The sequence below is a fragment of the Heteronotia binoei genome, chromosome 15, assembly GCF_032191835.1.
Source record: "Heteronotia binoei isolate CCM8104 ecotype False Entrance Well chromosome 15, APGP_CSIRO_Hbin_v1, whole genome shotgun sequence".
Lineage (NCBI taxonomy): Eukaryota > Metazoa > Chordata > Lepidosauria > Squamata > Gekkonidae > Heteronotia > Heteronotia binoei.
Window position 1 is genome coordinate 51859626 of NC_083237.1, and position 26454 is coordinate 51886079.

Here is a 26454-nt window from a genome sequence, read left to right on the forward strand (position 1 = left end):
CTCTGTGCCATGGATAAAGATGGAGATCAAGGAAGAACCTAAAGCCACTCCAAAGATGGAATAAGATGAAATATTCAGTTCAGATGAAATAAGAAAGAGTGACATGGGCACACAGACAAAACAGTGAAGGCAAGGTGGGAAAACAGAGAAATCTGGCCACTGATACCTAAAAATCTGTTGTTAGCATCCCGCATTTCAAAATCCTTTTGGAAGACCATGGGAATGCTTTAAAAGGGTTTACAACTTGGCCAACTGTGATTTTTTTTCAAAGCAATGTATCAAGCCCCACCCTAGAAGAAAACAACAAGTCCCAGCTTGACAAGCAGGTGTACATTAAACGCATGAAGATGCATTAAACATAATTCAGTCTAGCACTTTCTGGATAACAAGGGAGCAGACAATTCCTTGTTCAGCACAAATTGTCTCTCGGCTTCCAACTCCTGGGAGACAGACACGTGGCAAGGCTCTGCAGCAAAAGTTTTACTACTACAGAGCACCAAACAACCCCACAGGCAATGTAGGGTGATTAATCAAATGCAATATATAATAATAATAATAATAATAATAATAATAATAATAATAATAATAATAATAATAATAATAATAATAATAATAATAATAATAATAATAATAATATAGGCAGCATCAGGGGGAGAACAAGAAGAAGAATAGGTTTTTATACTCCGCCTTTTCTCTACCTTAAGGAGTGTCAAAAGTAGCTTTCAATTGCCTTTCCCTTCCTCTCCCCACAGAAGGAACCTTGTGAGGCAGGTGGGGCTGAAAGAGTTCAGAGAGAACTGTAACTGGCCCAAGGTCACCCAGCAGCTGCATGAGGAGGAATGAAAAATCAAACCCAGTTCTCCAGATTAGAGTCTGCCTCTCTTAATCACTACACCACCCTGTCAGTAGGAAGTGAAGAGGGAACAGAGTTCCATTCTGCAAATGGCGCTTCATATGTAGGTTGCTGGATACAACCTACAATTGCCAACTCAGGCAATTTATTTCCTGGAGATTGGGGGGGTGATGCCTGGGGATAAGAGTCATTGGGGATGTGAGGCCATACAATCCTCCCTCTGAAGCTCCCACTTCCTTCAGGAAAAGTGATCTTTGTAACATGAAGATGAGCAGTTAATTGTGGGAGAACTCCAGGTTGGTAATTATACAACCTACTATGATGTTACCAAAAGTCCTCTCTAGGAAGTCAGTTAAGCTCTTATTTCTCATTTTTTTAATAGGCCCAAACTACATTCTAGGGATGCTAAGCACATATCCAGTGTCAGAAACAGCAGCTGTATGTCCAGCTCCTCTTCCTTCTGGTATCACTACCAGCACTTACCAGTGTTGTAACATTCCACTCCAGCCCTTTCCAATTCTCCCATCAACAGCAGCCAGTGCAATGGAGCACGGCTGGGCAAATAAAGTTGCAGTTGTACTGATTTCAACTGAATATACAACTTCACAATAGCTAATGCCGCAATAAAACTGCTAGCTTCCAAGATACTGCAAGACTCTGTGTATTGGCTGAAAAACATCAACATGGCCACCTCTCTGGAATCTGTCCCTCTTCAGTTGTATGCATACCACCAATCTCCAATATGCTATCTCCTCATGAGTTTCCCGCTACCACAGGAGGTGGTGGCAGCTACAAGCATAGCCAGCTTCAAGAGGGGGTTAGATAAAAATATGGAGCAGAGGTCCATCAGTGGCTATTAGCAACAGTGTGTATATACATGCGCGCGCGTGTGTGTATGAAAAAAAAATTGGCCACTGTGTGACACAGAGTGTTGGACTGGATGGGCCACTGGCCTAATCCAACATGGCTTCTCTTATGTTCTTATGTAGTGTTACCCAGAGGTATCAAACATGTGCCCCGGGGGCCAAATCAGGCCCTCAAGGAACTGGTTGTCATCTGCTTCCTTCTCCCTCTTCTCTTGCTTCCTTCTGCATCACAGCTTGTTTTGCAAGGCTTTCTCAATTGCACAGGAGCTGCAGAGCAAAGCATCTATTTTCTCCATTGGCTGAAGCTCCTCCCTTGGGGAAGAAGGGAGGGAGGGAGGGAAAGCTTGTTTTTCCAGGCTCTCTCAATCGCACAGCAAAGCTTCTGATCAAGGCCTCTCTTCCTTCTATTGGCTGAAGCTCCTCCCCCTCCTGGTCCCCTGAGGAAGGAAGGAAAGAGCTAGAGCTTCCTTTGCTTAGTTCCCTCAATCTCATGGGAGAGACACAAAGAAAGCACCTTTAAGACCAAGTGCTAATGTTTTAAGCACATTTTATTTTTTAAAAAAACTTTGTGTTTGTCTGTGTCCTTTGTAAAGTTCAGGACCTACTTACTACAGGACCTACTGTAAACTCCAGGAGGATTGGCTACATCAGGGGTGTGTGGCCTAATATGCAAACTAATCTTAAATAGGAACACACATGGTCTCATTTATATCAGATTCAACCCTCATAACAAATGAGTTCGACACCCCTGCGTTACCAGACTTCCTCATCCTCATCCCTTCCATCTTATCTCTTTTCACTTCCCCATCCTTTTTGTCCTCATTCATGTTCCCTCCCTTCTTCTATTTCCATTATTTATTTCATTTATACCCCACCTTTCTCCACAGTGGGGACTCAAAACTGCTTACATAATTCTTCCTTCTTCCATTTTAACAACAACCCTGTGAAGTAGGGTAGACTGAGAGTATGTGGCTGGCCCAAGGCCAGCCAAGCTAGCTTCCCTAGCAGAGTGGGAATTTGAATCTGTGTTTCCCAGAACTTAGTCTGTTCATTGACCATTACTCCACATTGGCTCTTGTTTCCTTTTATCACCTTATCACCTTCCACAGGCCCTGTCTTTTCTATACTTCTTTTGCTGGCTTTGGAGAGAGCTAAAATGCAATGCAAGGATAGAGAGGTTGCAGAGGTGATGAGAGGACCGGCAGGAAAGGGAAGAGTCAGATTTCAACCAACTCCTGGAAAACGCAGGCAGCAGCTACAGCTTAAACTGGTAACAGGTGACCAAACCTATACTTCAGTTCTGTTTGTCATCACTAGGGGTGTGTGTTTGCTTGAAATGGCTTCAACAAAACAGTAGAAAGGAATTGGGGGGGGGGCACCTCATAACCAAAAGCAGTAGTATAACAAAAAGCGCAACCAAGGAAAAGGAAAGAGAAGAGAGGATTTACGCTGCCCCAGGCTCTGCCAAGAAAACCCATCCCATTCTCCCAGCAACTGCCCCATCCAGAATCCCTTCACACACAATGAGGATAAAATCCATCACACAAAGGCTTACTGACTTCCCAGTTTTAGTGTCAAACAGATTTTCCCTTGCAGAGGGGAAACTAAGACCACATACCACAATTTCTGTTGGATAAATGCTAGCTAACTTGGGCCTTTTAAATGCCTGGAAGTTTCTTGGGCTTCTAAAGAAACTGAAATATTCCATTTCCTCCACCATCCTGAACATTTAATCAGATGTACAGGGAAGGGCTGACATTCCACATGGCAGCCATTTTGTGATCCTCTGAAAAAACTCCAGCATTGCCCACAGGCTCAACAAGATTAGGAGACCTGGATGTATATACCATTTGGGAGTGGGTCTCAATCCCTTTTTACGTGTTTTTTTTAAAAAAATGGTGCTGTGTAGTAGTAAACTGATGCACCTCTCTCTCACACTGCTAGCCAGTTTGGTGTAGTGGTTAAGTGTGCGGACTCTTAACTGGGAGAACCGGGTTTGATTCCCCACTCCTCCACTTGCACCTGCTAGCATGGCCTTGGGTCAGCCAGAGCTCTGGCAGAAGTTGTCCTTGAAAAGGCAGCTGCTGTGAGAGCCCTCTCCAGCCCCACCCACCTCACAGGGTGTCTGTTGTGGGGGAGGAAGATAAAGGAGATTATGAGCCGCTCTGAGACTCTTCGGAGTGGAGGGCGGGATATAAATCCAATATCCTCCTCCTCCTCCTCCTTCTTCTTGCCCTTTAGCCTTGCTTTGGAATGAGCAGCTTCAAAGAGAGGCTCTGGTTTAAGGCTCCTGAAATGGAATTCATTTGCAGATTTCATGCTATCAGTTTTGAGCTTTCAGAATAAAGCTAGATTAGTTTTTTGTTTCTTTGTGCTTAACAAGATTGCGATTTCTGTTAGGCATTAATACAAGTGAAAGGAGGTGACCAGCAGGGCCGGATCTAGGGGGAGGGCAGAGGGGGGTGCTTGCCCTGGGTGCCAACAGAGGGGGGGGGGCACCAAATTGGAGTCCATTGTATTCTATGAGACCATAAAATAGAATGGCCCATAAGGGGGCGTCATTTTTTAACACCCCCCCCCCCCAAAAAAAAACCATCCAGATCCGGTCCTGGCGACCAGTCCCGGAACTCTAAACTCTTCGTAGATTATTACATAGGAAGCTGCCTTATACTGCCTAATCAGTACTGTCTACTCCAGGGGTGTCAAACATGCAGCCCAGGGGTCGAATCAAGCCCCTGGAGGGCTCCTATCAGGCCCCGAAGCAACTGGCTGTCATCTGCTTTCTTCTCCCTCTCTCTTGCTTCCTTTTGCATCACAGCTTCCTTTGCCAGGCTCGCTCAATCACACAGGAGCTACAGACCAAAGCCTCTATTTTCTCCATTGGCTGAGGCTCCTTCCCCTCCTGGTCCTCAGGGGAAGGAAGGAAAGAGCCAGAACTTCCATTGCCCAGTTCCCTGGATCCCATGAGAGAAATACAAAGAAAACACCTTTAAGACCAACAAGTGCTAATGTTTTAAGCATGTTTTATTTCAAGGGTTTTAAAAAAAATCTTTAATTGCGCGTGTCTATTTCCTTTATAAAGTTTATATCTCAGCTACCCAGGGCTTTTTTTGTAGCAGGAACTCCTTTGCATGTTAGGCCACTCCCCCTGATGTAGCCAATCCTCCAAGAGCTTACAGGGCTCTTAGTACAGGACTTATTGTAAACTCCAGGAGGATTGGCTGTATCAGGGGTGTGTGGCCTAATATGCAAAGGAGTCCCTGCTACAAAAAAACCCCTGCAGCTACCTAATCTTAAATAGATATACACACAGCCCAGCCCAATATGGCATGGCCCGGCCTGACAAGGTCTCATTTATGTCTGATCCGACCCTCATAACAAATGAGTTTGACACCCCTGGTCTACTCAGATTGGCTGTGGCTCTTCAAGGTCTCAGATACGGGTCTTTCCCATTACAAACTACCTGACCCTTTTCAATTGCAGATGCCAGAGACTGAACTTGGGAACGTCTACATTCAAAGAAGGTGCTCTACCGCTGAGCTATGTGCTCCTCCCTGAACAACGCAGGATATTTTTACATGCTTCTCTAGAATTAGATGAAGAGAAGGTCCTTACTTCTAACTAGAAAAGACCTTCCTGACACTTTTTTTTGCTGCTGAGTCACAGCCGGCTTACGGTGACCCCCCTCATGGGGTTTTCAAGGCACAAGATGTTACAGAGGTGGTTTGCCATTGCCTGCCTCCATGTCATGACCCTTGTGTTCCTTGGTGGCCTCCCACACCAATACTAGCCAGGGCTGACCCTGCTTAGCTTCTGAGATCTGACAAGATCGGACACTTACTTTGAAATAATTATTGCTTGTGTTTACAGGGAGCAACTGAGAACTGTTACCTTTAAGACCAGTTCCAATACAACAAGAAAACAATAAAAACTGACCCTTCTCTAAAGGGCTCTGTGGTTCAAGTTCCGTTTGACTCTGATCGCGCCGTTTATTTTTATGCCCCTTTTGCAGTGTGGAATTCACTACTCACTCATCCAGGACAACTTAATCAGTGACAAAAAACCGGGGGTTGGGGGGGACGGGGAGACTGGTTACAATCATTACTACCAATGCACATATTTCAGAATGCATCCTCCAGTCTCAGTCCTCCCAGAGAACACTGGGAAGAAGTAGTAAAAACAAACCCCATCCTGCACTGTAGCTGAAGTGTATGGAAACGCCTTGAGTGAGAATTGTGTTTTTCTGTTCTGTTCAAAGCACACTAACCACCACCCAGCTGGGTGATGTGCACTTAAAATGATCTGCATCAATTAAGCACTGTGGTAGAAAGCAGCTATCAAGTCGAAGCTGATGTATGGAAGGTTTTGAAGGCAAGAGATGTTCAGGGGTGGTTTGCCATTGCCTCTCTCTATGTCACATCCCTGGTATTCCCTGGAGATCTCCCATTCAAATACTAGTCAGGGCTGACCCTGTTTAGCTTCTGAGATCAGGCCAACCTGGGCTATCCAGGTCAACTAAGCACTACTTGGGATTTTAAGAACAGTGCTCTAGTATCACAGGGTGTACACAGTTTGGACAAGAGCTCTTAGTGCCCCTAAATGAAGGAAGTCTAGCTGCCTGGGCAGCTAAAAAATTAAAAGCCAGTGATGCCAATTTTGAAATATTCAGTGCTGATTTAAGGCACTGGAGAAAGCACAATTCCCTGATTTCCATGGTGCTTTCTGAGATGTACAGGCTGCATGGTAAGGGGGGAAAAAAACACTTGCAGGGTCTTACCCTAACAGGACATGATACAGTGACAAGCATCCTTGATTTATTTTTATTCTGTGACCACAAAAGCAATAGCTCTCTGCACTAAAAGGCCTTCACAACACCCTCCGGCTGAGCTTGGCTGTCTGTTCTGGAATTAAAAATAACTGGCAAGAAACAGTCTCAATGTCCGGGTGTTGCTAGGCTCCATAATGCCCACAAGGCAGCCAACAACCCCTTCACTGAGCTGCCAAGTGAAAACTTTCTCTCCTCCCCCCCCCCCTTCCCGAGCTGCACAGCTAGAAATATTTTTTCAGAAACGTGTGTTTAAAAAGTAGGACAATGGCTGACAAAGGTATCTGATGGGAGACAGAGGGTGCTATCAGCATTGAGGGGGGTGTTAACTGCAAGGGAAGAAAATTTACTCCTGCTGGGAGAAGATATTCTGTAAACAAAAGTTTCAGTTTCAAAAAGAGTGGATTCCTAAGACTGAGAAGAAACCATGCAACTTCTAGCCTCCTGTTTATATAAGTGTGCCAAAGTTGTTCAATAGGAGTTTTTTATTCTATTAGACAATGAACCTGAACTCTTTGGAGAAGCAAAAATTACTAAACTGAGGCTATCGCACTTTGATCACATTATGACAAGAGTCCCTGGAAAAGGCAATAATGCTAAGGAAAGTTGATGACCCCAACATGAAGCCACACAACTCTCTGTTTGCAAGACCTGAGCAAGGCTGTTAACTATAGGAAGTTTTGAGGTTGCCATCACTTGGAAGCAACTTGACAACACTTAACACACACACACACATGACTTATGAACCATTGTGGTATTTCTCCTCCTCCCTTAAGTAGTCTCTGGTGGGGAGGGCACAAAGTCCACAGAAGCAATGATGGTTCCACTGCCAATTCCAGAAGGCAGACATGCCACTCACCTCACAATGGATGCAGCTGACTGACAGCACATCCAATGTGAGCTGGCAAACTGTACAACCACTCAGTCAAGCCACAGAGAATAAGGTCTCCGTGCATCCATGCATCCAAGGATAGCATCCTCAGCCATGGTACACAGGGATACCTGGGCTCCCTCTTTCAAGGAGGGTGTGCTCTTGTAGGACACTAGTTTAAGGACAGGAACTCAAACCACAGGCTGAAGGGCATGTTTCGTCCTGACTAAATCAAGTTGCAGAACAGATGTCTCTTTTTTACACTATTCCTCATGGCCTCTTCGTGCATGACCGATTTAAATTTGAGCTTAAGATGCTTTAAGAATACACCTAAAATGCAGATTGTGAATATGCACATCATACAGGTTTTCCAGGAGCTAGGATTGGCTGATAGGACCAGATTCCACCAAGACCAACACTGGGAAAGACTTTCCCCCTCTGCTCTATTCAGCCAGGGACTGCAGGAGAGAGAGGGCTGATGGTCTTCCCCCTTTAAGGATTTGCACAACACCTAGAATTGTCTATTCTGCAGTTACCTTACTGAAGCTGCACCTTCAGTCAGTTGGGCTCTGAGAGAGAACAGGAAAGGGAGCTGCTGAAGGAATGTGCCTTTTCTTAACTGCTGGGGGAAACTAGCTGAGGCTACTGTGTGGAAGGAGAGAGTCTGAGGGAGTGTGCTTGGGGCACTTTAGCTTGGAGAAATGTCAACGGAGGGTTGACATAATAGAGGTTTACAAGATTATGCATGGGATGGAGAAGGTAGAGAAAGAAGGACTTTTCTCCCTTTCTCACAACCCAAGAACTTGTGGGAACTCAGTGAAATTGCTGAGCAGTCAGGTTAGAATGGATAGAAGGAAGTACTTCTTCACCCAAAGAGCAATAAACACATGGAATTCACTGCCACAGGTGGTGCCAATTTCAAGCACAGATGGCTTCAAGAGGGGATTGGATAAACATCAGTGGCTATTAGCCACAAGGTATAGATGGCACTCTCTGTCTGGGACAAATGATGCTCTGTATTCTTGGTGTTTGGGGGGGGGGAGAACAGTGGGAGGGCTTCTAGTGTCCTGGCCCCACTGGTGGACCTCATGACAGCACCTGGTTTTCTGGCCACTGTGTGACAGAGTGTTGGACCAGATGGGCCACTGGCCTGATCCAACATGGCTTCTCTGATACTCACCTGCTCACTGCACCTGCACCTTGCCTACTGAAGGAGAAGAAAACCCAGAGAACAAGGTTTGGGCTACATCTCTTCCCGTTACAATTCCAACTTACTATCTTCTCTTCCTCCCCATTCAGACACTCATTTAAAAGCAAATCACTTAAACAAGGTATTTGATTGGTTCACCAGGACATTAAAGCCGACAAGTTGTGAAACACAGGAAGGAGGCAGATTTCAAGAGAAGACAATGTAATGAGAAAGAATGCCCTCCTGTCCAGGGAATGGAATGGATTAAGTTTGGGGCCCCAGCTAAGCTAGCACATGGATCATCAACCAAAATCTAGAGAGAATTCTGTACCTGTTTGAAGTGTGCTGGGGAAGGAAAGTGTCACTTTCTCATCTTCGTTCTGGTAGTTGAATCCTGTTGCATGGATTTCTGAAAAAGAGGGACCAGTGAATTCAGCAAGACAAACCAAAAACAATTACCTGTATTGTTTTAAGTAACATAAATCTGTAGTGCAAAATGAAATTCAGAGAACAGACTTCTACCTTTTTAAACAGGGTGCATTTTCTAACCCTTATGATGCCAGGAAAATACCTGAAACTTGGGGGGGCAGTTTCACAAACAGCTGAAAAAACAATTCAGAGTCTGAACCCTCCCTATAAGACGGCATTAATTTGACCGCTCCCGACCTTCCTTTTCACATTTACCTGCTCCTGTTTCAGTTCTTCGCCCAGTTTGTACATGATAGGTGCTCTGCATTGACATGAACCTACCAGGACATTAAGATGCTCCTCAGAAGGCCTGCTCTGGTATTCTCACAACCAGAACCTCAGTGAGTAGCAAACAGAAGAACAGAACTGCTGGATCAGACCAGTGATCCATCCAGTCCGACATCCTGTCTCACAGAGTGACCAAACAGTTAATCTGGAGGACCAACAATAAAAGTGTAGAAGCAAAGGCTGTTGCCTGTGGTTGCCCCTTGGCACTGGTGTTCATAAGTTTACTGCCTCTAAATGTGGAGGTTCCTTTTTAGTCACCATGGTTGCAGCCACAGCCAGACCTATCTTCCATGAATCAATCTAATCCCCTTCTAAAGCTGTCTACGCCCATGGCCATTACTATATCCTCTGCCAGCAAATTCCACGTTTTAATCATTCATTGTGTAAAGAATTATTTCCAGTTACTGGAGGAGACAGGGCCCTTTCTATCGTTACACCAGACTTAACATCAGATGTCATGATTAGGATCTCTCACTTTTTATATACTAATTGGCAGTCCAAGTCAGCACCTTTGAAAACTGGGAAACAGCTGCTTGGCCTGTGTGGTATAGTAGTAAGAGAGTCAAACTAGAGTCTGAGAGACTCAGAGCTCCACTCTGCCGTGGAAGCTTGCTGGGTGACCTTGGGCCAGTCACATACACAAAGCCTATCCCCAAATCACAGGGTTGCTGTGAGGATAAAATAGAAAAGTGTTCTAAGCCACTTTGGGTCCCCGTTGGGTAGAAAAAAAGGGTATAAACAGAGTGAATATATAAATGGGAGGAGGAGTTTAAAGAGATATAGCACTTGTACCTCCCCACTCCTCACACACATTCATCAGCATTTGGAGAGACAATTTTTGCAGGAGATGCAGGGAAGAAAAGGGCTAATTAATCCCATACCAGCCATCTCTTCCCCAGCCTTTAAAGCAGCCAAGCAGAACTCCTAATTAGTGTAAAGAACACAAAATATCCTAGCAAAGATCTCTGCATTACTTCAAGTCAGTCTGTAATGATTAAAAAGGTAAAGGTAGTCCCCTGTGCAAGCACCAGTCATTTTGGACTCTGGGGTGACGTTGCTTTCACAATGTTTTCACGGCAGACTTTTTATGGGGTGGTTTTGCCATTGCCTTCCCCAGTCTTTTACACTATCCCCCCAGCAAGCTGGGTACTCATTTTACCGACCTTGGAAGGATGGAAGGCTGAGTCAACCTCGAGCCAGCTACTAAACCAGCTTCTGCTGGGATCGAACTCAGGACATGAGCAGAGGGGGCTCCAACTGCAGTACTGCAGCTTTACCACTCTGTGCCACAGGGCTCTTCCTGCAATGATTATGGAACTGCTTTTCAAAGGAAGCTCCTTCCTTATTGATCTTCACATATTTGGCAAGAGAGGTACTGTGTGGGATGATCCTTGGGTTATCCAACAGTTTTGCTTTTGTTGGCCTTGCGATGTTCTGACTTTTTTCTCTGTGGCTCCTGATGCTGTATTTTGGCATTCTGACTCAATAGCTTTTAATTGTGAGTTTAAAAAAAACCTACAAACCTGATGTTAGTTGCCTGGTGGATTCAACACACCAAAGAATTTTCATCAAGCAATAAATATGCAAAGATAGTCTGTTTGGAACATGACTGCAACTGCCCTAAACTTCAAATGCTTTTGTCTCCCACATGAAATCTAGTTAATTCACGCTTTGAAGAATTCAGTGTAAAGATTAAATACAAAATACTGCTTGGGAAGTTCATAGTGTAGTAGGCAATTTTTAAAAGATAGTATCACGGCTGATGAAAAGTTTCAGCAGTAGCCACAGAAACTGTCCTTCCCAAATATGGAGCCCCTTCTGCATGAGACATGTACCTATATCGAATCACAACCTCTCTCACACCTCTGTTCATTTACGTCCACCATTTTTGTCATGAGTGCAGAACCAAAACATGGGCCAGACTGCTTCAAAGAATGGCTTTTATGTAAAATGGCTGGCACCATAAATGTAGCTTAATAACCACAGCCAAGTATCTGCATAGTTCAACACTCTTGCAGTGAAACTGCAGTATTTGGGGATTTTTTTTTTTAAATGGAATTCTAGAGCCCTTGCTTTTATACTTCATATGTACCAGAGTGTGCAGCAGTTGGAGTGCTGGACTAAAATCTGGGAGATCCAGGTTTGAATCTCCACTCGGCCATGGAGGCTTCGGGGTGACCTTGGGCCAGTCACACGATCCTCAGCCTCGTCTTTCTCCCAGGTTTAAGGTGAGGATAAAATGGCAAAAAGGAGAATGCTGTAAACTACTTGGGGTTCCCACTGGGGAGGAACGTGAGGTATAAATGAATAAAAATGTTCTCTTGGCCTCTGCTACTTAAGTTCTAAACATCTCCATTATATTCAACTGGATTGTAGTCCAACAGCACCTTTGCTAAGAACAAGGTAAAGTTATTATTATGGTTACTGACCAACAGGAATAAACATCGGCAGAAATAAAAATGTCTTGAAATCATTACTTGTAACTACTTGCACCTTAGCTGAACTCCTTAGATCGCTCATTATGGAAGAAAAATGATCAGGCTCAGAATCTCAAAGAAGTAGCTAATACAACTAATCCAGTAATTTGTTCAGAGTTGATTGACCTAGAATCCTCCATTCGGTTAACTGATCTCCAAGGGACATGCAAGGAGACCCAACAAAAACACAGGTTATCGAGAGTTGCAGGGTGTAAGTTTTTGAGAGACAATGCTCTCTTCATCAGACACTTTTGAAAGCTTATCCCCTGAAACTCTTGTGGCTCTCTAATGTGCAACTGGACTCAAATCTAATTATTCTACTGCAGATCAACACAGCTACCCTCTGAAACTATAACTATATTCAGAGACCACGTAAATATGTATAAATAAAACATGGCCACACCCCTCCTTGTCTTGCTCCAAGTTACTTTAGGAATGAGTGATTTGAAATACAGGAGCACCCAAGATGTTATACCCTTTCCTACTCATCATCTCTCCCCTTCCAATCAAACACCTATGCTATTAACCACTCTGGAACACTGCAGGAAAGGGGGCAAGGGAAGGCGTGTGGCAGGTAATTGCAGCTGAAAAGGAGCAAGCATAGAAAGGTAGCGGTCTCACACTCAAACACCCCAAGCTTATCAGTTTCTAAATGCTTCCCCCCCCACACACACACACAACTTTCTCCTGGGGAAACAAAAAGGCAGCCAGGATTCAGATGGTGCAATGTAGGCAAGCTCTCACATGTGCACAGAACATACAAAAGTATCCAATGCACGTCTAGAGTACCACAAAGCAGTCTGTGTTTTAATGCCACTCCATTGTAATTTATTGGAGCTGAGGTTGGAGGGAGGGGACAGCAGAGTTCCCTTCAAGCCAGAGGTGTCAAACTCATTTGTTGCAAGGGCCGAATTTGACACATCTCCAATTAAAGGTTCTCAATCAGATCCTGGATACTCACTCACTACTAGGGGTTCAGTGGTCCGACACAGTATTAGACATCCATCCCATCATGACAGGCTTTTTATGCACATGTTTCCAGCTGTAAACTGATTTCCACTCCAAACTGCCATTCTCAGCAGCCTCATTTCACTCTGCACTCAACAACAGCGCTGGATCAGAATGCTCCTGGAGACTTCCAACTTCTTCACCACTCAGATAAGGACATCCATATCTCTCTCCCCCCCACCTTCATCTATTATAAGGGCAAGGCCAGCCAATACATTCCAGAGGCATGTGCACAATGCCCTGTGACTGGCAACTGTATCCCTCACATGAAACAGAGAGGCAGGGGCATGCAGATGAGCTGCTACTTCTTTCATCCCTTCCTTTGATTATATTAGTTCCCTTATTGTACATTGGTGTTATCTGAACACTGAAGATTCAATGAAGGGAAGCATTCTAATTCAGTTAATGTAGTTAGCAGTACCAGGGATGGAGAGGAAGAGCAAATATGTGCACAGTCTGACCCAAAATACTTGACTTATGAATGAAAAGATGGCTCTTTTAGAAGACCTCCCCAGGTATAAAGTCATTTCCAGGCAGGGCTTAATTTGGAGGTACAGAAGTTATTAAGTGTACAGAAACTTGCCTCCACTTGGTAGAAAGTGCCATCAAGTCACAGCTGACTGATGGCAACCCCACTGGGTTCTCAAAGCAAGAGACATTCAGAGGTGGTTTGCCACTGCCTGCCTCCGTGTAACAAGCCTGGACTTCCTTGGAGGTCTCCCTTCCAAATACTAAGCAGGGCCGATCTTCCAAGATCAGGCTAGCCTGGACCATCTGCATACTCCAAGCAATCTTCCTGGTAGCTAAGACATTACCCCAAGAAACTGAAGCTTGTACAGCCATCAAACACACGGCCCAGCTCATTAGCAATCGCAAGTTATGGGCTTTGAAACAGCAGTGCCCCAAGTGCATCTAGAAGAAGAAGAAGATATTGGATTTATATCCCGCCCTCCACTCCGAAGAGTCTCAGAGTGGCTCACAATCTCCTTTCCCTTCCTCCCCCACAACAAACACCCTGTGAGGTGGGTGGGGCTGGAGAGGGCTCTCACAGCAGCTGCCCTTTCAAGGACAACCTCTGCCAGAGCTACGGCTGACCCAAGGCCATTCCAGCAGGCGCAAGTGGAGGAGTGGGGAATCAAACCCGGTTCTCCCAGATAAGAGTCCGCACACTTAACCACTACACCAAACTGGCTCTCCACACCAAACTGGCTCTCTACGCAGAAGCGGATGTGATGTGCTCGGCATGTGCCAGGGCATTTTTTTTTTAAGTCTGTAGACTTAAACAAGAAAAAGGTAATATTTAACATTTGTTATGAGGGACGGCTCTGACGTAAATGAGTCCCTGTCGGACTGGGCCACATGTGCCATAAACTGTAGCAGAGATATAAACTTTATAAAGGACACAAACAAAAAGGGTTTTTTAAAGCTTAAAACAAAACATGCTTAAAACATTAGCACTTGTTGGTCTTTTTTTTTTTTAATTAAAAACAAACTTTATTTGATCTTAAAGCAGCATAACAATGACAAGAAAAATGAGTGCAGTAAAACAAGCAGAGGAAAGGCGGTATATAAAAAAAACCCAATTGAACAAACATACACAAATAATCATCTTAAGTGAGCAAGAAAAGAATATTGACATTAAAATTAATGTAGGAGCCTATAGAAAGGAAAAGGGAAAAAAATCCATTGACTTAACTAAATTACCATAAATATAAAAATTGACCTAAAAGGGAAAAAAAGGAGGGGGGGAGACCATGTACTCAGTAGTGGGAGATCCTAAGCCATGGGAGAGGAAGGGTTAGGGGAAAAGCAAACAAATAAATAAAATAGAGGTTAAAAATATAACCAAGAGTGATATACCCAATTTGAAGGAAGATTATAATGTCTGGACAAAAAATCCAAAACAGGAGCCCATGTTGAGACAAATTTATTGAGGACCGTTGGAGCATGAAAGGGCTTAAAGATGCTTTCTTTGTATCTCACCCATGTGGATCCAGGGAACTGGGCAAAGGAAGCTTTCGCTCTTTCCTTCCTTCCCCAGGGGACCAGGAGGGGAGGGAGCCTCAACCAATAGAAGAAGAGAGGCTTGGCTCAATAGCTCAGAAGTGCGATTGAGAGAGCCTGGCAAAGCAAGCTATCCCCCCCTTCCTCCTCAAAGGAGGAGTATCAGCCAGTGGAGAAAATAAAGACTTCGCTCTGTAGCTCTTGTGCAACTGAGCAACCTGGCAAAACAAACTGTGATGCAGAAGGAAGCAAGAGAGAGGGAGAAGGACGCAGATGACAGCCAGTTGCTTGGGGGCTTGATAGGAGCCTTCCAGGGGCCTGATTTGGCCCCTGGGCCACACGTTTGCCAACATGATTCTGTATGCCTAGTTTTAAAAATGCCCCCTTTTCAAGATGTCATTTTTTCACAAGCATTTCAAATGCTATCTCCAAGTGTGTCTTCTAATTTACTCAAGAGTTCTCACTGGTCTGAAAGAGTCTTCAGTAATGTACAGATACAAGGAAGTAATTAAGGCTCACCCAAACCCTGGACAGAATCAGTCCCAAACAAATGAAACAAGTAATGCTGAGACTGACGGTATGGCTGAAAGCATCTCCCTTTTCACAAATGATTTAGGACCCAATGATATGACAGACTGTTTTGGAAATACAAGCTTCCCTCTCCCTATCAAAAAGGAAAAGCATGTGCGTGTGTGTGTGTATACACACACACACAAGTTTTAAATAAAGCTAGGCTGGGAATTGCTTTCTTGCACACAAATGTGAATGAGTTAAAATAGAAACAGATTACCCTCCTCCCTCCAAACCCCCCCCCCCCCCAGCAAATGCAATCTGTTCACAGACATGGAGGTTTCCAGTCTACAGCACGAGGCATGCCAAATCTGCTGCTCACATCCTTCTGGTCTGGTGATGCTACAACCAGGCGCTGTTTATCCAGTGGCACGGCAACATTTGTGCATCAGCCTCCTGCACTTCCAGTTTCTGGATTACCGAATGCAGTCCAGGAGACCATGACTATAGTGAGTTCCCACAGTGGAATGGCAAAGATCAATGTTTACATGGAGATTTGAGGATCATGACTGCTCTTACATTATTACAGTCAGTAATGCCAGCTGGTCATTGCAGTCCACTCTGTGCTCAAAAGGGGGAAATATCTGACGCCAGTTGTTCGCCTGCAGTGACTGAGGTGAGGGTCGGGTAGGGGCAGAATGCACTTGAAGCAAGCCTTGCTCTCTTCTCCCTTCAGAATCAAACTCCCTTTCCATCCTGCATGAAGACCAACAGACTTAAGAGAAGGAGCTGCTCAATGAAGTGCTTTACCTGTTCTCTCACCCTGGCCTAAGAGAATACCAGTAGAATTTAAAAGAAAACTATTGGTCCATTCTCCTTTTAAGGCTTCAAGTATAAGTTCTAACTGCTAAATGCAGGCAAAGGAATAACTGCATGAAAGCACTCTACTCACAACTGCCAGCAGACAATATATTGTTGGGGATAGAGAATACTGTCAAGTCACAGCCAATACTCCCTCTAAGCTGTGGAGTCCTGTGAGCAAAAATTTGACTTCGTAAGCTACTGCCATTAAAGTTGTGAGCTACTGCATAAATTAGTTTGCTCTGATGCTGTTTTTTTTTCTGAGCTAAGACAAAAATGCGTGAGCCAGAGGCTAAAAAATTGTGAACTAGTTCACACTAACTCAGCTTAGAGGGAACACTGGTTGCAGCTGACTTATGGTGTCCCCACAGAGCAGGGGTAGCCAAACTTGCTTAATGTAAGAGCCACAGAGAATAAACATCAGAGGTTTGAGAGTGGCAAAGCAGGCAGGCAAATAGATGGAGGGAAGAGGGAGAGGTGGAAGGAAAGCAACGTTAACTTTAAATGCATTCTCCAAGTTGTTGGCTGGCTTGGCTTGGAGAAGTGATTTAAAGAGAGAAATGCCTTCTCTAAGCCAGCCGACGAGGCAGTGGGGGCTTCGAGAGCAACACAATTGGTGTGAAAGAGCCACATGTGGCTCCCAAGCCACAGTTTGGCCTCCCCTGCCAGTTTTTTCAAAGGAAGAGACATGAAGAATTGGTTTGCAATGTCTGCCTCCACTTTATGACCCTGCTATTACTTGGAGATCTCCCATCCCAATAATAGCCAAGGCCAACCCTGCTTAACTTCTAAGATTTGATGAGATCAGGCTAGCTTGGGCTACCTCTGTCAGGACAGACATAGTGCGCTAAGTGCTGTCAACTCGCTTCTGACTTGTGGCAACCCTATGAATTAACAGTCTCCAAAATGTCCCATCGTTACCAGCCGTTCTCAAGTCTTGAAAACTAAATTAAATATCATTTTAACTTTCATTTTATAACTTGCAATGGCCAGACATAAATGCCTTCACTCTGAAACAAAGCCAAGTCTTTAATCTGCAACAAGTATTTTTCGGAAAGGACTTGGAGGCTTACATTCCACATTCTCATCCTGAAACATAGATCCTTCCTCCCCATCTTCACAGCCCCTAAACTGAAGTAAAAAAATAGATAAGATAAAGGTTTTTATCCTGCTTCCAGTGAACCCCTTTCATCCATATCCCTTTGCTGAGGAGCCACGGGTAGCGGCAGAGCATTCCAGAGCACGTTTCCCAAGCCCACAGTCAATCCATGTAGGTCACTGACCAGACCTGCTGGATCTTACTGTTGCCTTCCTGAACCAAATGCATGACCTATAACACACACATCACCCTAATGCAGCTGAGATTGCAGAAGAGGAGCCTTAACAGTGAGCAAATCATTCTTCAGAGAAAGCAAACATCCCATCCTCAATCTTTGCATAGTTTGCACATACAGCAGCTGATTCAGCCCCATTTCCTTCAATAGGATAAATGTTCAAAGTGAACTTCGGCTATGACAATTAAAGACAACTTCCGTGTCAGCCTCTGTAAATACCGTTCAGCATAAAAGGAGGACGAGGGAGCCAAGCATTAGCTTTCATCATAGGTGATGTCACACACAGCTCAACACTCTCAGAAAACACTGCTAATTGTTCACACATTATAGTTTGGCCCAGTTACAACCTTTTTTGTGCTCCTTCCCAAAATGATAACTTGCTTCTTCTTTTCTTTTTTTTTTGCAGAAGTGGAAGCAGCAGCTTTGGAGCCATTGACAACACACTGGGGATGCAGTGGCCACCCAACACCTGAAAGGCTGAAGAGATTTAAAGCTACAAACCACGGATAAAATATGAAGCCTGAAACAGGTTGCTGGTGATATTATTGGGTAAGAATGCAGTGGATTTTGATCCCTGCTATCTTTAGATTCCAAAATGGAAAACGAACATGCTCTAACAAGATACTGCCCCAGTGTTTTCAACGGACTGAAGGAGGGAGGGGCTGAACATCTGCTTTAGACAGATTTCAGAGTGGCTGGAAAACACTCATACTCCAACTGCAAGGGCCATTAAATCCTGCTCTAGCCTTTGAACTGCTTTAAGAAGTTTTTAAAAACCATTATGGAGTTTTAAAAGGGAGTGCTAGAGGATGTCAACAATGCGTTCACAACATGAACACGCAAGTGGGAAGAAAACCTGATGGCTGTTCCAAAACTTTCACCTAAATATACAAAGCAAAAACAATTGTTTTACTGCTCACTTAGCTTTATGATTAGGACAGTCAAAGGTGAGGACTAACTTTCCTTCTCCTCCCCCCACCCCCAAATCATTTCATTTCAGGCAGAGAAAGGATTTTTAGCCTGCAAACAATCAATGGCTGACACCATTTTGATGTTAATCGGACCAGTCTTACTACAAGCAGAAGAGGTGGCCAGAAAATCATTCAGATGGACTCCTGTTTTGCAGGACATCCCTCAATGACAACTGGCATTCCTTCCCCCATCCTTAACTGTCTTCCAAAGTTTACCTACACTTGCTACTTGAAGCAGGGAAAACTCCAAAATTCTGTGTGCTTTTTTAAAAAAATAAAAACACCCTGTCTCCTTAAGTTTCTGCTTTTCCCTATCCTTCTGAATTTTAATATGAGACCCTAGCGCTGTACCTATAGAAAGTGGAAGAGGGGAAAGGGTGGGGGGGAGACAACATGTGAGTGACAGAAGCAAGAACAGAAGAATGAGGGTAGCGCACCAAGAAAGTAATCTACGCTGCATTTGGACTTCATGTTAAGCCAACATTCGGACTGAAGACAGATCCCAGCAGGCAGCCGTATTGGTCTGAAGCAATAGAACAAAGTAGTAGACAAGTGCACATTTAAATAAAACTTAGTTGGTCTTAAAGGTGCACTTGTCTACTATTTTGTTCTATTAGGACTGGAGGTACAGGAACCCAGCTAGCCTCCGGGCTTGCCTGTATGCCTTGTTACTGCTTTCCTGAAGAAGGGATGCAGGAATCCTGCTTTAAAACCAAACAGGGTTATTCTGCTCTTGTCAATATGAATGCTCAACCAGAGTTGGTCCATGTTGCTCGGGCCTATGACATCTTTCCTGGCGCTTGCTTTCCAACCCCAACCCACATGGTCTTTTGCTCAAGACGATGGTGAGGTTGTTCCTGTCTCTTGCCACATGACAATGATGTCATAGGACTTCCTGTCGTGTGCTTGAAGCTTTCCAACACTTTAGAAATATTGGAAAGTTCCTGATTGAAGGTTTTGAGTGGTGCCTGTTCATTCATACATTCTTAACTGATTTTTTTGGATGCAAAAGGTTTCATCAACACCAAAGTAATATAGCAATGATGGAAACCAGTTTGCAAATGGTGAATGTATAGTAAGACGAAGGATTACAAAATGTCTCTCTGAGGAAGACCTGTAATTGAAACAAGAATTCTATCTGGAAGTCTCATCCTGTGTCTTCTTCATTTACTTCTTTGCTATATTAAAGGAATCGTGTCTTTTTCTGCAAGAGTCGTCTTGCATCTTTTTCTACAACAGATTCATCTGCTTCCATTAAGTGGATGTTATAAGCATTATGTTTTGTACCATAGTATATGAATCATTGGCTTTATGGAATATTTGATCATGGCCAAAAAGCAAATTTGTTCAATGATAGCAACTTTGTGGACCAGGAACCACTTTATGTATAATCATGCCAGACAAATAACTGGCTAATGTTTTCATCTTTGTACATTTAAAAAGCAGTCTGTTTGAAGGAATATGTGCAATTGCATCATCTTTGGGATTCTCACTCTGTATTTGTTGTACTTATTCACAATTTCATTTGTAACAACCTACCGTTATAAACAAATAAATGACTACAACTGTGAAAGGCAAACCTCTACAAGACAGAGCATTACACATATCGACAATTTGTTGCAAAGAACATCTAGTACAGATTAACATGACTGCGTCTTACAAAGCAATTCCTGAAATTACATAATGGCCAGATGGATATGTCAATTAATTACTACAATTTACAGGCCTGCAATACAAAAAAAAAAAAAGCACTTGGATCTGGGCCAAAGGTTGCTTTGCAGTCATGTTCCCAAAGAAGGACAAAGGCAACGTTCGAGCTAGAATTACACTTGCTTCGCACAAGGCTGAATACACCATGGCATAGAGCTCTATACCATGAATGAAACATTTTGTGTCACGTGTGCTTCATACAACTTGAATTGCACACCAAGGTTATCTATCCAAACAAATATAATTAATGAACTGTTTAAAAATTATACTTCAAATCCAACTAGAAAAATCGATGTTTTATGAGTTGGGTCCCATAGTCAAAGAAGTAGCAGGCTGGACTGGACAGCAGCTTAATATAGATGTTGAAAAGCATGGGAAAGAAACCAGAAGCTTGCAGGACCGTTTAGGATAAAGGCCAAGGGATGGAGCGACAGCTGCCAGTCCCAATTTCTGAAACCTACCTTCAAGACAGGGCCTAACTACCATAGAACAGTGCCTCCCAGACCCAACCCCAAAAGGCAGTCCCAGAAGGAGACCATGATTAATCACATCAAAAGCTGCCAAGAACGCCAGGAGAATTAACAGGGTTGCATTCATCCTGTCCGTCTTCTGACACAGGCCATCCGCCGCTCAATTGAGGCTGCTTTGGTCCTATAACCAAGCTTGAAACCAGTTTTGAGCAGATCCAAACAAATTACCTAGCCACCATTCATTCAATCACCTTGCTCAAGAATAGTATATTTGAGACTGGACAGTAGTTATTCAACTCTCCTGGGTTTAGAATAGACTTTTTTGGAGTGACAAGCAAGGGTGATCACCCCTTCTCTCAGGGAAGCATTCACTATCTCCCGGACCAGGTCCATCTCTCTCACAAACACATACGCACACACCAACAGATTAAAGCAGTCAGGAGGGCCCATATAAGGTAAGTCTCCACCTGCCAAGAATCCTGTCCACATCTTCAGACTGGACAAACTGAAAGGGATTCCATCCAACCGGACAATCTGGCACTTTGGGACTATCCGATTCTGATGCCCTCACTGCTACAGCACTACTGATGCCCTCATCACCATAAAATGGCTGACTGCAAGTCCGCTGACCCATCACCAAATGCATGCAACGGTGGGCAAGCAGTGCAATATTTCACTCTGCCTCAGTGAAACCACCATTCATATATCAGAAAGCATCGGAAGATGTTTGCCACAGCAGAGTTAAGTAAAGGTACTTACTCTTGGCTCGTATCAACAGGTGTCCACAGAGAATTTCCTCAGCAAGTCCTCTGCCAAATCCATTCTATTCTACTTTCAAAGCCATTATATCCTGGCAGCCTCCCAAACGGAATGAAAAGTCTTAACCCTATCGTAAAGCAGTCGGGCTACATGAATCTGTAAGGAATACATTTTCAGAGCAACAAAGCCATGTATTGAGAGCATTTACAAATGCAACTGTTCTGGAGAAATGTACACTTACTGAGTGTCCTGGAAAGCTCTGCAAGCCAACATTCAAGTCAAGTCCCAGGTTCAAATGTTAAGGAACATAGTATTCCCCGCCCCCACATTCTCTGTGCATTTGGCTTGATTGGCAAGCAAGAGAAATTGATTTTCAAAATAACTTACAAAGTGCATCTCCAAGCCAGCACTGAAGGCTTCAGTTCCATCATACTCTGCAACTCAGTGGTCCATCTACCAGAGAACGGCATCCAAATATCTTTGGGGGATGAACATGCAGCATGATACAATGACAATAAATATTCTCTAATCCTATTCTCAGACTATCAAAAGAATACTGCTCCTGAACATCAAGATTTCACATCTGGGCAAACATGACTGTTCACTAGGGATGGGCACAGACTGGGAAAACCTAGTTCGGTCCAGGGCTCGCAAACCAGGGGCCCCCAGACCGAACCCCAACCAAACGCCTGAACAAAAAAACCCAACTGAATTAAACCAGCTCTTGTGGTTTCTGGCCCTGTTCCCAGCACACTCATGTTGCCAGGGACTGATGCCAGCACATTAATGATGTGCTTGTGTCACTTACGGATAATGTGAGTGTGCTGAACACGTGAGCCAAACCAAGTAGAAAAGCTCAGTGGGTGTTCAGGGGAAGGTGTCTCCCTTAAACATTGTTTTGTGAACTCCAAATCAGGCAAATTTCAGCCTGGACTTTGGCTTGGGTTCAGGTCTTCACCCATCCCTACTGGTCACCACCAGCAGGCCTTCACAGGACTTTCTCTTCAATGCATCCCCAAGAGTCTAGTTTTTCCCCCACTACATAAACTGAAAAAAATTCTCAATAACACTCAAAACATTTCCAGGCCTTCAAATCCCCAGCATTACTAGTAGGTCCTCTTATCACATCAGAAACTGCAAGCAGAGGCTCACATGACTATTGTTTCTCCATACAAAAAAATAGTTCCTCTAGCACATTAGGGAAACTAGATCTAACCTATTTATGTCATATGAACCTCTACCTGCTGTTTTGAAGAGGTATAATCCAAGACATGGCTCAACTACCTCAGTAATAACTAGATCCTTATCTCTGCATAACGAAGAAGCATTCAGCTATGCAATTCCTGTGCCCAGGTTTCTTCAGGTATAGGGATGGCAAGCTCAAGGTATTTCATTTTCCCATGCAAAACACGGTTGCACCCTCTACCACCTTCACCTAAGCTGTACAACATGAGTTCACTGAAAATAATCTACAATATCCTGGGATAGTTTTTTTTTAAATTTTGTTTATATTAGTTTCTTATTACTTCATTTCAAGAGAGCATAATTTAGCGGCAGAATTCATTGCAATTGGTGGCACAACTGCTCTCCTTCCTTACGAGCAAGAAGTTCTGTGCCACCCCAAAGATTAAGATTTGGGGGAGGTGGCATAAATAATTGCTGAATTAAGAATCTAATGCTAGATTTAACTGTATTAAGTAGGGCTTAAACTAACAAGTTTTATGGCTGTTGTGAATGGTCCTTTTGAGTTGCGCACACAAAAGTCAGAAACTGAACCTCTTATACTTCATGGCCTTTTAACTCCACTGCTAAAAGTCTTTTCCCTCTACATCCATATGTATCTATATATCCAGAGCCTGAGGGTTCATTTCATGCATCCAGTGAACAGTTAAACAACAACGGAACCATTTGGCCATACTTCTAGAAATTGTATTGGGGATTACTTATTTTGTGCCAAGACCAGTCCAAGAGTTTTCAGCACTAAGGCTATGCCCTGGAACGAAATACCTCTGAGCAGAAATAGTGACTTTCCCTCAGCACTGAAAGGGGCGCGGTGTACTAGTTACGGTTGCCAAGTCTGGGTTGGAAAGTACCTGAAGATTTGGGGAATGGAGCTTGAGAAAGGCAGCGTTTGAGACAGGGAGGGACCTCAGTAGGGTACAAGACCACAGAGCCCACCCTCCAATTCAGTCATTTTCTCCAAGGGAACTGATCTTGGTCATCTGGGGATCAAATGTAATACTGGGAGATCTCCAGGTAGCACCAGGAGGTTGGAAACCCTAGGGCACCTAGAGAACAGGCACAAGGGGATCCTCCGACTGGTCACACAACCCACTCCTGATAAGTGGGAAAAACTAAAGGGGCAACAGAAGGACAGCAGTGATTGTTATGAAGCCCTTAGTCTGGGCTGAACTAGCGTCAAACATCATCAGCACTGTCAGACTAAACTATTTAATTGTATAGACTGGTTTTTAATGTTGTTAAATAATGTTTTATATTGTTTTATATTGTTAAATTTAAAGGTTTTATTATACTGTATGTTATTGAGAAATGTTGTTAGCCGCCCTGAGCCTGCCGAGGCGGGGAGGGCGGGATACAAATAAAATTTATTATTATTATTATTATTAGTCGACATTCACTTTGCTTGCAAGGAAATCCAGCCCTTGATACAGGGACCTGCATCCCAAGCCACTTTTGGAAAGGATCAGGCTCCAGATAGAATCATATATTAGTCATCCTAGTTCTTTTTGGTCTTTCAATAATCTATATTTTTGCCCTCAATACCACTAAATGCATGTGTAAATTCTTCTCCTCCATCTCCTCCTCCTTGTATTTTGTGTGTTTGTGTATACCTGCCTGCCTACACCTGGAAGTCAAGGCAACCTCTGGTATCTGACCCCTACTGGGGGCCTGGAGGATATTCAGAGAGATGGCTGAATAAAGCCTGTCCCTGTCCTCCCGACTGCTGGTATTTCAAGGATGTCTCCCATCGAAGTACTTGCCAGAGTCGACCCTGCTTAGCTTCTGAGATCCTTGTAAATCTCTCTTCTGGTTGTCATTGGATGCACAGATCACTTTCAGTTGGGTGAGTTACTAGTGTGAAAGGACTGGAACTTTCTCAATCTACATAGTATTTAATCATTCCTCCCACCAGTTTAAATCATAAGAACATAAGAGAAGCCATGTTGGATCAGGCCAATAGCCCATCCAGTCCAACACTCTGTGTCACACAGTGGCCAAAAAAATTACACACACACACACTGTGGCTAATAGCCACTGATGGACCTCTGCTCCATATTTCTCTCTAACCCCCTCTTGAAGCTGGCTATGCTTGTAGCCGCCGCCATACCTCCTGTGGCAGTGAATTCCACATGTTAATCGCCCTTTGGGTGAAGAAGTACCTCGTTTTATCCATTCTAACCCGACTGCTCAGCAATTTCATTTAATGCCCACGAGTTCTTGTATTGTGAGAAAGGGAGAAAAGTACTTCTTTCTCTACCTTCTCCATCCCATGCATAATCTTGTAAACCTCTATCATGTCACCCCGCAGTCGACGTTTCTCCAAGCTAAAGAGCCCCAAGCATTTTAACCTTTCTTCATAGGGAAAGTGTTCCAAACCTTTAATCATTCTAGTTGCCCTTTTCTGCACTTTTTCCAATGCTATAATATCCTTTTTGAGGTGCGGTGACCAGAATTGCACACAGTATTCCAAATGAGACCTCACCATCGATTTATACAGGGGCATTATGATACTGGCTGATTTGTTTTCAATTCCCTTCCTAATAATTCCCAGCATGGCGTTGGCCTTTTTTATTGCAAACGCACACTGTCTTGACATTTTCAGTGAGTTATCTACCACGACCCCAAGATCTCTCTCTTGGTCAGATTCTGACAGTTCATACCCCATCCTTGTATTTGTAGCTGGGATTCTTGGCCCCAATGTGCATTACTTTGCACTTGGCCACATTGAACCTCATCTGCCACGTTGACGCCTACTCACCCAGCCTCAACAGATCCCTTTGGAGTTCCTCACAATCCTCTCTGGTTCTCACCACCCAGAACAATTTAGTGCCATCTGCAAACTTGGCCACTTCACTGCTTACTCTCAACTCCAAATCATTTATGAACAAGTTAAAGAGCATGGGACCCAGTACTGAGCCCTGCGGCACTCCACTGCTTACCGTCCCCCACTGCTAAGACTGCCCATTTACACTCACTCTCTGCTTCCTATTAATTAGCCAGTTTTTGATACACAAGAGGACCTGTCCTTTTACTCCATGACTCTCGAGCTTACTAAGGAGCCTTTGTTGAGGAACTTTATCAAAAGCTTTCTGGAAGTCAAGATAAACAATATCTATCAGGTCTCCTTTGTTCACGTTTGTTCACCCCCTCAAAGAAATGTAACAGGTTAGTGAGGCAAGATCTTCCCTTACAGAATCCATGCTGAGTCTTCCTCAATAACTCGTGTTCATCAATGTGCCTACTCATTCTGTCCTTGATAATGCTTTCTACCAACTTTCTCGGTATTGAAGTCAGACTGACTGGCCTGTAGTTTCCCGGATCTCCTCTGGAACCCTTTTTAAAGATGGGGGTGACATTTGCTACCTTCCAGTCCTCAGGAATGGAGGCAGATTTTAATGAAAGATTACATATTTTTGTCAGAAGATCCACAAGTTCAACTTTGAGTTCTTTCAGAACTCTTGGATGTATGCCATCCGGACCTGGTGACTTATTATTTTTTAATTCATCTATCAGTTGTAGGACCTCCTCTCTTGTCACCTCAATCTGACTCAGGTCTTTCAACACCCCTTCCAATATAAGTGGTTCTGGAGCAGGCAAACACTTCTCATCTTCCACAGTGAAGATGGAGGCAAAAAATGCATTCAGCTTCTCAGCCATTTCCCTATCCTCCTTCAGTAATCCTTTGACCCCTTGGTCATCCAAGGGCCCCACTGCCTCCCTGGCTGATTTCCTGCTTCTAATATATTTG

At 43.9% G+C, this 26454-nt stretch overlaps 1 protein-coding gene across 1 annotated transcript in view; it reads right to left on the reverse strand.

The window, feature by feature from the left end:
• The window catches only part of NPEPPS (aminopeptidase puromycin sensitive), a 125780-nt gene that overhangs the window by 65160 nt on the left and 34166 nt on the right, over positions 1–26454 (reverse strand). Inside the window, exon 3 of the mRNA XM_060256178.1 lies at positions 8936–9013. Within this exon, the coding sequence (XP_060112161.1) occupies positions 8936–9013 (78 nt within the window). The remainder of the gene's footprint in view (positions 1–8935; positions 9014–26454) is intronic.